At 40.9% G+C, this 13,277-nt stretch overlaps 1 protein-coding gene across 1 annotated transcript in view; it reads left to right on the top strand.

Annotated features, from left to right (window-relative positions):
- ptprn2 (protein tyrosine phosphatase receptor type N2) overlaps positions 1-13,277 on the top strand; it is a 256,253-nt gene that overhangs the window by 86,621 nt on the left and 156,355 nt on the right. The window contains exon 9 of the mRNA XM_064941890.1: positions 2,403-2,489. Within this exon, the coding sequence (XP_064797962.1) occupies positions 2,403-2,489 (87 nt within the window). The remainder of the gene's footprint in view (positions 1-2,402; positions 2,490-13,277) is intronic.

Below are 13,277 nucleotides of genomic sequence, written 5' to 3'. Positions count from 1 at the left end.
CTCCAGAGCACTCAGGACCTCAGACTGGAGCGAAGGTTCATCTTCCAACAGGACAACGACTCGAAGCACACAGTCAAGACAATGCTGGAGTAGCTTTGGGACAAGTTTTTGAAAGTCCTTGAGTGGTCCTGCCAGAGCCCGCACTTGATCCCGATCGAAAATCTCTGGAGAGACTTGAAAATAGATGTGCAGCGACGCTCCCCATCGAACCTGACAGAGCTTGAGAGCATCTGCAGAAAAGAATAAGAGAAACTCTCCAAATACAGGTGTGCCAAGCTTGTCGCGTCATACCCAAGAAGTCTCAAGGCTGTAATCACTGCCAAATGTGCTTCAACAATGTACTGAGTAAAGGGTCTTAATACTTGTGTGTAGATTTATGAGGAGGAACAAAATGATTTAATACTTTTTTGAATAATGGCAAACAGGCCAGCATACTACACTCTTAGAAAGATGCTGTCTTGAACTTAAAAGGGTTCTTTGTCTCTCTATAGGAGAATCCTTTGAAGAACCCTTATTGATTCCAGGTAGAACCCTTTTGGTTCCATCTAGAACCATTTCCACAGAGGGTTCTACATGGATCCCAAAATAGTTTTACCTGGAACCAAAAAGGGTTCTCCTATGGGGAGAACCCTTTTGGGACCCTTTTTCTAAGAGTGTACCTGAGGATGCACACCAGTTTACATTTACAATTTTGTCTATTGTTATTGGTTGGCAGTTTTGGGAAAAGTACAAAATGTTCATACTTGAGTAAAAGTAAAGATACCTTAATAGAAAATGACTCAAGTAAAAGTCACCCAGTAAAATTCTACTTGAGTAAAAGTCTAAAAGTATTTTGTTTTAAATATACTTACATATCAAAAGTAAATGGAATTGCTAAAATATACTCAAGTATTAAAAGTAAAAGTATAAATGGGGCGGCAGCGTAGCCTAGTGGTTGGGGCGGCAGCGTAGCCTAGTGGTTAGTGCGTTGGACTAGTAACCGGAAGGTTGTGAGTTCAAACCCCCGAGCTGACAAGGTACAAATGTGTCATTCTGCCCCTGAACAGGCAGTTAACCCACTGTTCCCAGGCCGTCATTGAAAATAAGAATGTGTTCTTAACTGACTTGCCTGGTTAAATAAAGGTAAAAAAAATAAAAATCATTTCAAATTCCTTTTTTAAGCAAACCAGACAAAACAATGTTTTATTTGATTTGTTATAGATGGATAGCTAGCACACTTCAACACTCAGACATAATTTACAAACAAAGCAGTTGTGTTTAGTGAGTCCACCAGATCAGAGGCAGTCGGGATGACCAGGGATGTTCTCTTAATAAGTGCATGAATTGGACCATTTTCCTGTCAAAATGTAACGAGTACTTTTGGATGTCAGGGAAAAGGTATGGAGTAAAAAGTACATTTATTTCCTTTGGGAATGTAGTGAAGTAAAAGTAAAAGTTGGCAAAAATATAAATAGTAAAGTAAAGCACAGATACCACAAACTACTTAAGTAGTACTTTAAAATATTTTACACCACTGTTGGTTGGTCTCTTTTACCCCAATATTGGCTTAGTCTTCCAAGATTACTTTAAATCCTTTAAAGGAAAAACATATGACAAAAAAGGGTACGTACAGTACATTATATATTTTGCAGCCTACATACAGTACCTACATACCTTCATACAGTATGTCATCTTTCACCCCAACGATCTTCATCTATTCCTGTCATTTCCTGGGTACAGAGCATCCTCTGTCTACGTCCCAAATGGCATTCTATTTCCTGTACAGTATACTTATTTTGACCAGGGCCCTTAGGGAGAATCCATGGGCCCTAGTCAAGAGTAGTGTAGTATGTAGGGAATAGGGTGCCATGTGGGACGTAGACTCTGTTTCCTTGGGCGATTTCCTCTCTGAGAGAGCAGCCACTGGACTGAGCTCAGATGGAGTATGGCTTTATCATAGAGCCATTACACTTTCACACATCCATTCCATTTTCACATTATTATGCATCTAAGTGTGTGTGTGTGTGTGTGTGTGTGTGTGTGAGTGAGTGACGCACGTCCATATGATACAGCCATTACACCTCACGCCGGTTCCATTTGCACCTTATTGTTTGTCTCATTGCTGGAAAATGCAGGTGATTTGCCAAGCCTGAAGAGGCACCTGATCCCTATTCCCCTGGTGCAAGGCAGTGTGTGTGTGTGCGTGCACATCTATACTGTGTGTGTGTGCACATCTATACTGTGTGTGTGTGCAAGCTCGTGTGTCTAATAATTGTTATTTTATGTACATGTCGATGAGATGTGGAAACCCAGTCATGCTAATTTACAGGGCTGGTTGTTGCTGGTTCTGTGGCTGGTTGGCTGTATACTAAAATGAAGGACTATTATCTTTGATAACATGCTTTCTCTTTCTGTCCTCCCAGCTCCCTCACCTCTGACAAGGGCTTGGACCTGATGGAACGTCTGGGTCGGAGGGTCAACCTCCACTTGACCGACCTTCTCCACCTCTCGTATGTATTACAGGACACACACACGCGCACATGCACTAAAGCACACATAAGGCTGTGATGTTCTTGGAATTTGAGGTTACGGTAATTGGCCAGGCCAATGTACACGGAAACCGACATAGCCAGGTTGGAGAGGATTGGCACGTTGTCCATTTTACACAATATTAGAGCATTATAGGCCTCAGAGCCAGAACAACCTTGTCGACTGCTGTTGAATAATAATGAATAGTCAGACACATCCAACCTTTATTTTTAAGGAAAGAGATTTATTTATCTCCTAGCAAGCAATGAAACGTGCATTGTATAAAAGAAAGCCCCCTCATCAAATGTTTTTGTTTACTGAAGTCCCATAGCCTATAGCGCTCTGCACTCCCCGTGCATCTCGCATATTAGCTGCTTGAGCATCAAAGGAAAGTTGTAAATAGGAGCTGATGTAGAAAGATGAATAGATAATAGATTTTAGACTGTTATAATAATTAGAATTTATTTTTTAGAATAATTTCCCGCTATTAGGTTTAACTAAAGTTATGAAACCCATACCTGTCAGTTATACAGGTTCTTCAATTACCATCACAGCCCTATGCACACACACAGCTTGTGTTTTTGTTGTTGTTGATGAGTGGGCCTGGAAGGTATTGTCGACATAACAGTCTAAACCAGGGATGTCAAACTCCTCCCTTGTACTTGATTGATCAATAAAGGCCATTGATTGGATAGGAACTCCCCTCGTCTGGTTGTCTAGGTCTTTAAACTAGCAATCTGCAGTTTAAACAATAACAAAGTGGCCACTCCACCACTTTGATGGACAGCTCAGTGATGGGCCTGGAGAAGTGTAACCACTCTCAAATTCATAGATGGAGCTATGGGTCAAAGGACTGACCAGCCATGAGATCTAAATGATAGTTTTAACCATGTTTTGAAGCTGTGTTTGTTTAGTGACATTGTTTACATCCATTGGAGTGAAACAAGCGTATATTTTGGTTTCTGATAGTGTAAGACGGATTCACTGAGCTCATGAGTAGAGGTTGACCGATTAATCGGAATGGCCGATTAATTAGGGCCGATTTCAAGTTTTCATAACAATCGAAAATCGGTATTTTTGGACACCGATTTGGATAAAAAAATGGTGTGTGTGTTTTTTACACCTTTATTTAACTAGACAAGTCAGTTAAGAACACATTCTTATTTTCCATGACGGCCTAGGAACGATGGGTTAACTGCCTTGTTCAGGGGCAGAACGACAGATTTTTACCTTGTCAGCTCGGGGATTCAATCTTGCAACCTTACGGTTAACTCGTCCAATGCTCTAACCACCTGCTTTACATTGCACTCCACGAGGAGCCTGCCTGTTACGCGAATGCAGTAAGAAACCAAGGTAAGTTGCTAGCTAGCATTAAACTTATCTTATAAAAACAATCAATCAATCATGATCACTAGTTAACTACACATGGTTGACGATATTACTATTTTATCTAGCGTGTTCCGCTTTGCATATAATCGATGCGGTGCGCAGTCGCGAAAAAGGACTGTCGTTGCTCCAACGTCTACCTAACCATAAACATCCATGCCTTTCTTAAAATCAATACACAAGTATATATTTTTAAACCTGCATATTTAGTTAATATTGCCTGCTAACATGAATTTCATTTAACTAGGGAAAATGTGTCACTTCTCTTGTAACAGAGTCAGGGTATATGCAGCAGTTTGGGCCGCCTGGCTCGTTGCGAACTGTGTGAAGACTATTTCTTCCTAACAAAGACAGCCAACTTTGCAAAACGGGGGATGATTTAACAAAAGCGCATTTGAGAAAAAAAGCACAATTGTTGCATGACTGTACCTAACCATAAACATCAATGCCTTTCTTAAAATCAATACACAGAAGTATATATTTTTAAACCTGCATATTTAGCTAAAAGAAATCCAGGTTAGCAGGCAATATTAACCAGGTGAAATTGTGTCACTTCTCTTGCGTTCATTACATGCAGAGTCAGGGTATATGCAACAGTTTGGGCCGCCTGGCTCGTTGCAAACTAATTTGCCAGAATTTTACGTAATTATGACATAACATTGAAGGTTGTGCAATGTAACAGTAATATTTAGACTTAGGGATGCCACCCGTTAGATAAAATACCGAACGGTTCCGTATTTCACTGAAAGAATAAACGTTTTGTTTTCGAGATGATAGTTTCCGGATTCAACCATATTAATGACCTGCAGCTCTTATTTCTGTGTGTTATTATGTTATAATTAAGTCTATGATTTAATATTTGATAGAGCAGTCTGACTGAGCGATGGTAGGCACCAGCAGGCTTGTAAGCATTGATTCAAACAGCACTTTCATGCGTTTTGCCAGCAGCTCTTCGCAATGCTTCAAGCATTGTGCTGTTTATGACTTCAAGCCTATCAACTCCCGAGATTAGGCAGTGTAACCGATGTGAAATGGCTAGCTAGTTAGCGGGGTGTGCGCTAATAGCTTTTCAAATGTCACTCGCTCTGAGACTTGGAGTAGTTGTTCCCCTTGCTCTGCAAGGGCCGCGGCTTTTGTGGAGTGATGGGTAACGCTGCATCGAGGGTGGCTGTTGTCGATGTGTTCCTGGTTCGAGCCCAGGTAGGAGCGAGGAGAGGGACGGAAGCTATACTGTTACACAGGCAATACTAAAGTGCCTATAAGAACATCCAATAGTCAAAGGTATATGAAATACAAATTGTATAGAGAGAAATAGTCCTATAATTCCTATAATAACTACAACCTAAACTTCTTACCTGGGAATATTGAAGACTCATGTTAAAAGGAACCACCAGCTTTCATATGTTTTCATGTTCTGAGGAAGGAACTGAAACTTTACCTTTCTTACATAGCACATATTGCACTTTTACTTTCTTCCCCAACACTTTGTTTTTGCATGATTTAAACCAAATTGAACATTTTTCATTATTTGAGGCTAAATTGATTTTATTGATGTATTATATTAAGTTAAAATAAGTGTTAATTAAGTATTGTTGTAATTGTCACTATTACAACTACATTTTTTTTAAATCGGACAATTAATTGGTATCGGCTTTTTTTTGGGTCCTCCAATAATCGGTATCGGCTTTGAAAAATCATAATTGGTCGACCTCTACTCATGAAGCATTCATAAGTTATATTCTTCTAAAACCAATGGCTATATGTCATTACTTCAATGCCCAAAAATGGATGTAGCAACTGTAGATTGCTGCATATTGAAAGGAAGTCCCAAAGACCAGCAGACACACAGCCCTTCACGAATTAAGTTTGAAACCCCTGGTCTAAACTAAAAGACCATTTATAATTCAGAAGAGGAAGATGTTTTTTGTGATGTTAAAAAAAACTCCAATGTGAGCCTTGGGAACAGATTAAAGGTTGTCCAGCACTCCAGAAACACTAAGTACTGTGTGTGTGGAGCTGCCCCTGCAGTGCAGTAGCAGAGTGTGTAGGCGTTTGTTGTTATTTTGACCTTTGTGTGTTTGACTTCCTCTGGGGAGAGAAATCAGCTCTAATTACCTCCACATATAGAATGCGTCCTAAATGGCACCCTATTCACTATATAGGATCCATAGGGTTCTGGTCAAAAGTAGTGCACTATATAGGGAATAGAGTGCCATTTGGGACATAAACATATTCTGATGTCTCTATTGGATTCACACCGCTGCATTGTTGTTGTCGATGACTCTAAACACATTTAAAAAACAGTCATGTTTCCTAACAATATGCTCTTTGTTGTGAAAAGACTTGAGAAACACACACACACACACACACAGAATCCCACTGCAGAGAGATAGCAGTGTTCATGTATTAATGACATGGTGGACTATCCTTGAACCCAGCTAGATTCTCATGGTAGTTCTATGGATATGCTGCTGGAAGCAGACCATGTGTAGGAGGCAGACGAGGCCTGTAAAAATCAAGTCTGACAATCCTTTCAAGCCCCTACACCAGGGGAGGGGATGTCTGGGTGCTTCTCATACAACACTATTACATGCTTAGATGCCAGAGGTGCAAACAGTAGGCTTTGTTTCTATGGATGCCTACTGCTATTTAGGTGCTTAGTTTCATTATTTTGGAGGTAAATATGACAAATTATCATTGTGGTCCTATGTGGCTCAGTTGGTAGAGCATGGTGCTTGCATTGCCAATAATCATGGGTTTGATTCCTGCTTGGACCACCAATTTAAAAAATTCACGCTGGGGCCACCCATATGTAAAATGTATGCTCGCATGACTGTAAGTTGCTTTGGATAAAAGAGGCTGCTTAATGGCATACAGTATGTTATTTTTGTGTAACATACTTGATTTTAGTGATAGGACAAACTAGGCAAAACCACCAAATGAGATTTTAACCAACAATACAGTTTCAACTACAAGTCATTCGAAATTGCTCAACTAACTTGTCAATTACTCATGAGGGATGAGCGCTATGAGTCATGCATCTCTGTCCAGACCGGCTCTATTATGCCGCACCGAGCTGATAGCTTAGCGCCTACATAGTCTGTTCCAGGAGACCAATATACAGATGCCTGCTAATGTATCTTTTGTCTGCCCTGTTTTTCCCTGCTTTTGGACTAAATGCGCTGTGCTAGAAGCGTATTTATGGAGTAATGATGGCCGTCTGTTCGCGGATGACGCGAGCTGGAGCTCATTGTGTTTCTCTCCAGTATGCTCAGCATGTGAGACTATGAAAGCACCCATCTCGATGTGAACAAACTGTCTGCTAGTATGGGTCAGAACACACTGACACCCTGACTGTATCCCAAATGGCACCATATTCCCTACATAGTGCATAGTGCTCCAGTCAAAAGCAGTGCACTGGGTCGTTCCACCAATTCTGTGCCTTTTTGATAAGTGTAACTTTGTCCAAAAACACGTTCATCTAATTTGGACATTCTGTCATAAAGAGAACATGTTCGACTTCATAAAAAAACACATTTTCCCATCTCAAGAGGTTAAATAAAATAAACACTACAGTAAGTGCCTATTAAGTGCCAAATAAAATTAAAGTGTTGATTGTAATAGAGATTATGATTTCATTTTAAATCAGACATAAATGCCCTTGTGACAGAGGGAATGGAAGCTTGTTGTGTGCAACAGGGAGAGGCAATTGAATACAAGCTTCACATTTGTTAAACGCCCACACCAGAAGAAATCCACTGTTTCTAGCTGAAAGTCAATGGCCAGAGTTTACCCATGATGTTGCACAACGACTTAAGTCAATAAGTCCTAGTTTTAATCAAAGTATGCTCTAGTTGGCCTTGAAGTGACAAATCCGAACAGTCATTTTGTGCAAATCCGTGTGAATGCGTTGTCTTTTACTATATGACAAATTATTTTCAGCCTACGCTTTGATTCAGGGCTGGTAACATTTATTTTAATGTTACCACCCCATTGCATTGTTTCTTAATCAGAAACAGCTAAAAAAGTTATTCCTCTTTGAAGGGCCACATAGCCTTGTGTCCACTTGGCCACCTGAGCGGTGTCACCCATTGGCCACCTGAGGGTCATCATCCATTGGATAATTTGTACATTTTCACTTTTTTTTTCTAGCTAGTCTCTATACAAAATACATATCTTTTATAAATGGTATAATTGCATAACATGATAGCATTTGGCCTGCCCCTGTCGCCCCAAGAAATGTTTTTGACCACCAAAAGTCTTGCTTCACTCCACGCTCCACTGTTTTGATTGGTGTAGTGACAGCTAGAAACCTCAAGTGTCTAGCCAGAAATTCAAGGAACTGACCAGACCGCACGTCCGCGTGCGCAATCGTGCGCATGTTAATTTTGTCCACCCACACCAGACACGATCAGGACACACGGGTTAGAATATCAAATCGAACTCTGAACCAACTATGTTAATTGGGGACAGGTCGTAAAGCATTAAAACATTTATGGCAATTTAGATAGCTAGCTTGCTGTTGCTAGCTAATTTGTCCTGGGATATAAACATTGGGTTGTTATTTTACCTGAAATGCACAAGGTCCTATACTCCGACAATTAATCCACAGATAAAAAGGGAAACAGTGTTTCTAGTAATCTCTCCTCCTTCACGTTTATTCTTCTTCTTTGGACTGACCAACTTTAAGGTGCATTTCCACCACCAATAACTGAGGTCCACACTCCAGTCCAAATCTTTCAATCACCCACGTGGGTATTTTCTCCGAAAAACCAATAAGGAGATGGGAGAGGCGGGACTTGCAGCGCATCAAGCGTCACAAATATAACCAAGTTTTATTTTAGCACGTGGCTACGCAGACGCTTGTTTACGCTCGCGTGCAGTGTGGGTGCAATGATTGAATAACATGTATGTGCACATTTATTCTGCAACGCACGTGACGCGAACGGTGTGGTCAGCATGTTATAGTTACATGTCATTTTGCGGCGTGCACGATCATGAGCAAAGTCATTGTAGCCTATCATTTCACTTCCCCTGTGAGAACCATGAGCACAGGCTGACTTTACTTTGCTGTGCCAAAGCCTGCCAGCAGCTTACCTACCAAAGTTTGCAACGTGTCCATTACAAAGCTGATATGTGTTTTTCAACAATCTTTCAATAGTTATCCATATAACAGGATTTTCGTCTAAGTCTTTCTAACTAGATTCGTGGCCACAATTTTTCCTTAAATCAATGCTTATGACAAATCCAGAACCAGCCATAGGGCCACCTGGCCATAGGGCCACTAAAAACATTAGCTAGCTGTATAAGGTTAGCTAGCTAGTTACACTGACAGCTGTCAGTGCTCTCTATTTGTTCATGTTTATGAACTCCACATGGAAATTCCCACACCCAATAAGTAGCTTTGTCATTCTTCAGAGGTGGAACCTAAACGTGCATTTCCTTTCTCGGACAGGAAATTAGGTTTAAGGTGTGGCGTCAACTTCCTCTGGGGGGGTACTTAAAACAAATTCTACAACAGTTGACGTGTTATGCTGGTCCCGCTCAGTTTTCCACCACAAAACACCATAAAAAGGTAGAACCAGCTCACCTGCTTTTACACTGATTTGACAATAGGCGGCACGTGAGTTTCAAGTTTGGGGAAGCTAATGTGCATTTTTATGGTGTACCTTTTATAATAAAGCATTCGATGCTTCATCGCATTTGCAGACTTACTGTATGTAAGATAGCCTACTATTGGTAATGTGATGAGTAGATTCGATAATCATAATTTATAATATAACTCAATCACTGTTCACAAAAAAAGACAGTTCAATGCATGGCTGTCCTAGGAGAAGGCCAAGGATGTATCAGATACGTACTTTCTTTGCACAGGAAAAATGTTGCCTTTTCTAAACACGTGTCATGTAATTATACTACACTTTATGACTGGAGACATTTGCAGAATCTTTTGTAATACGACAAATTGCATGCCCATCTAAACTGCAGGTGGAAATTATTGTCCAAAAACAAATTTAACATTTACCCAACAATTCTAAATAGTAAGTATGTGCAGTGCACTCACCGGGGTGCCAATAAGATAGGCTGTCGTTAGCTCAATTAAGTTGAGAATTTTGATAAATTAAAGTACAAATTTGAGTATTTCCTTTCCAAACTATGTTTTCCCACGACTGTATTTTGAAATATTACGATATGCCTACGTGGGGCATCACTACTTTTCACTGACAGTCACAACTCAACAATCATATACAGTGTATTTGGTATTTGTCCAGTGCACTGCCCAACTTGCGTGCGCTGTCTTTACTTCCGACAGAAGGTTTTCACCAACAACGAATGAGGCAGGAGAAGTTCCTCCCCAATTCATTTTCAACGAGGGCACGCAGAGAAATGTGCAGGGGATTGTGGGAAGGTGAGCAGCGAGAATCCTGCTAGCGGAGCGGTAGAGAAAGTTGAGTTCTGCAACTGTCGTCAAAGCGATTTTTAAAACGATCCAGAACTTTTTTTTAAAGAAGCTAATATTCCTCTGGCCAAATCATGCTTTAGTAGACTATTTTGAATTATTTTATTTATTAATGTATAGACAAGTGTAGGCTAATTAGGCTATATAATTTTGGCAATTTAATTCAATTTACTTTAGGCAAAGCTTCCCCTAGACTTATGGACGCACTGCCTATGGATTTGACGATTAAAGGTTTAATGTTTAAAGGAATAGTTCCACCACATTTAAACAAGAGTTCAGTTCACGTAACAGGGTTGACCTTAAAATGAAATAAATAATAATCACATTAAATAAATCAATTCTTCAAAAAATACTTTGTCCAAGCAGCAAAATGACTAGGGATTTACAATGATGGCGAACATGGAGCAACTTTGGGGTTAAATGGGTTAAAACCTTTTTAGAAGGCACAGAGGGGGCACAGAGGGGGCAAAGGGGGGGCACAGAGGGGGCAAAATGTAAAAAATAATGAATTTTGGCTCTAGCAAGTCTTAAATTTTTTTACATTCTCCATGTGGTCTATATTAAAGGGCACTTCATTTAATATAACAGGCTTTTAAAATTAAATATTGGTGCACAATTTCTACTTAAAATATCAAAGGAATGCAAAAGGCACCCATTTGAGAAGCAGCCTCGTGCTTCTCTCTCTGTAGGTGTGCAGGATGAGATTGAATGAGGTGAAAAGAGATATTCCATAGGACAGGATACAGGCCATATGAAAGGATTATCATGATACAAATGAGGTGGTTTAGCGTTGGGGTGCATGTTTTGGATTGATTTCAGTTTGTACATTGGGTACTGTTATGTAAAAAAGTATAAACAGCACGTTTCTTTGAATATGGTGATTACATATGAGTTTTACTGATTAGACACTAGGGGGAGTGGCCTCCTCGAACACTGAGGTACGCTGAGAGGAACTGAACCCGGTGAACTGATGGACAAAAGCATTCACACACAACACAAAGACACACCGATGCATGCACGAGCACACACACACACGCAACGGCGCAGACAGGCAGACAGACAGGCGGTGACACATGTACACAAAGACACACACAGTCGCACACACACACACACACACACACTTCCCCCAACTAAGCTAATATGAGCACTGAGCTTATAAGCTCCATTCGATTACACAGAACACCAGCTGAGTTTGGTAGATAACTTATCCAACTCAATCACCCTAGAGTAGTGGTTTTTCCAGAGTATATTTACAAAAAAAAAATGGGAAGAAAAACACAACTGTTTCATTTGAGATGCATCAAGATTCCTGGCATACCTTTGGCACCAGGGAGAATGTTGGAGTGATTGTGGAAATATAGACCTTTGAGAGAGCAAACAGAGCTCAGTTGAAGGCAATAAAAGAAGCACGTTTCTCTTTGAGAAGGTAAAAGTGTGGAACGTTGCTCACTCAATGCTCATCCAAAGCTGCGTACATGGGTGCGTCCCCTATTCTTTATTTAGTGAAGTAGTGCACTATATAGGGATTAGGGGGGCCGTTTGAGATGCAACACATGCCTCCTATGGCGGCTGTGATGGACAGTCTTCTCTCAGACTGGGTTACTATAGGGTGCCAGTGTGATGATGGATCTTCTCCCAGCTCATACAAAGAGGCTGGAATTAACTAGACTTCCCAGGCCACACTCAACGGGTGAAAAATGACTTGAAGTGCATCCCAAATGGCACCCTATTCCCTATGTAGTGCACTACTTTTGAACAGGGCCCAGGGGGTAATTTCACCTGACAATGCCCCTTCACACTTCAAACATCCTAGAATTCTGGCATTTCCCCACAACTACTGCTCTAACACAATGTTTGGTTGTGTCTTATCCACAATTTTTGTATTGGCAGTAGGGCTGGAATATTTTTTTATTGTGATCATTGTGATACTTCTTTTTGCAATACTTTTTTGACTCTGTCTTTTGAATTGTAATATTGTAATCAAGAAAAAAATATTCCTGGCATTATTTAAAAGACCTACAGTGCATTCGGAAAGTATTCAGACCGCTTGACATTTTTGGCTGTGTGCTTAGAGTCGTTGCCCTGTTGGAAGGTGAACCTTCGCCCCAAGCTGAGTTCCTGAGCACTCTGGAGCAGGTTTTCTCCAATGATTTCTCTGTACTTTGCTCCGTCTCATCTTTTCCTCGATCCAGACTAGTCTCCCAGTCCCTGCTGCTCAAAAACATCTCAAAAGCATGATGATGCCACCACCATGCTTCACCGTAGGGATGGTGCCAGGTTTCCTCCAGATGTGACGCTTGGCATTCAGGCCAAATAGTTCAATCTTGGTTTCATCAGACCAGAAAATCTTGTTTCTCATGGTCTGAGAGTCTTTAGGTAACTTTTGGCAAACTCCAAGCGGGCTGTCATTTTCCTTTTACTGAGGATTGGCTTCTGTCTGGCCACTCTACCATAAAGGCATGATTGGTGGAGGGCTGCAAAGATGGTTGTACTTCTGGAAGGTTCTCCTATCTCCACAGAGGAACTCTTGAGCTTTGTCAGAGTGACCATCGGGTTCTTGGTCCCTTCTCCCCCTTCTCCCCTGATTGTTCAGTTTGGCCAGGTGGCCAGCTCTAGGAAGAGTCTTGGTGGTTCCAAACTTCTTCCATTTAAGAATGAGTGAGGCCACTGTGTTCTTGGAGACCTTCAATGCTACAGACATGTTTTGGTGCCCTTCCTCAGATCTTTGCCTTGGCACAATACTGACTCAAAGCTCTACGGACAATTCCTTTGACCTCATTGCTTGGTTTTTGCTCTGATATGCATTGTCAACTGTGGGACCTTATATAGACAGGTGTGTCTTTCCAAATCATGTCCAATCAATTGAATTTACCACAAGTGGACTCCAATCAAGTTGTAGAAACATCTCAAGGATGATCTTTGG

The sequence above is a fragment of the Oncorhynchus masou genome, chromosome 28, assembly GCF_036934945.1.
Source record: "Oncorhynchus masou masou isolate Uvic2021 chromosome 28, UVic_Omas_1.1, whole genome shotgun sequence".
Lineage (NCBI taxonomy): Eukaryota > Metazoa > Chordata > Actinopteri > Salmoniformes > Salmonidae > Oncorhynchus > Oncorhynchus masou.
The sequence above is the reverse complement of the archived record's forward strand: the minus strand, read 5'-3'. Positions and strand labels throughout refer to the sequence as shown.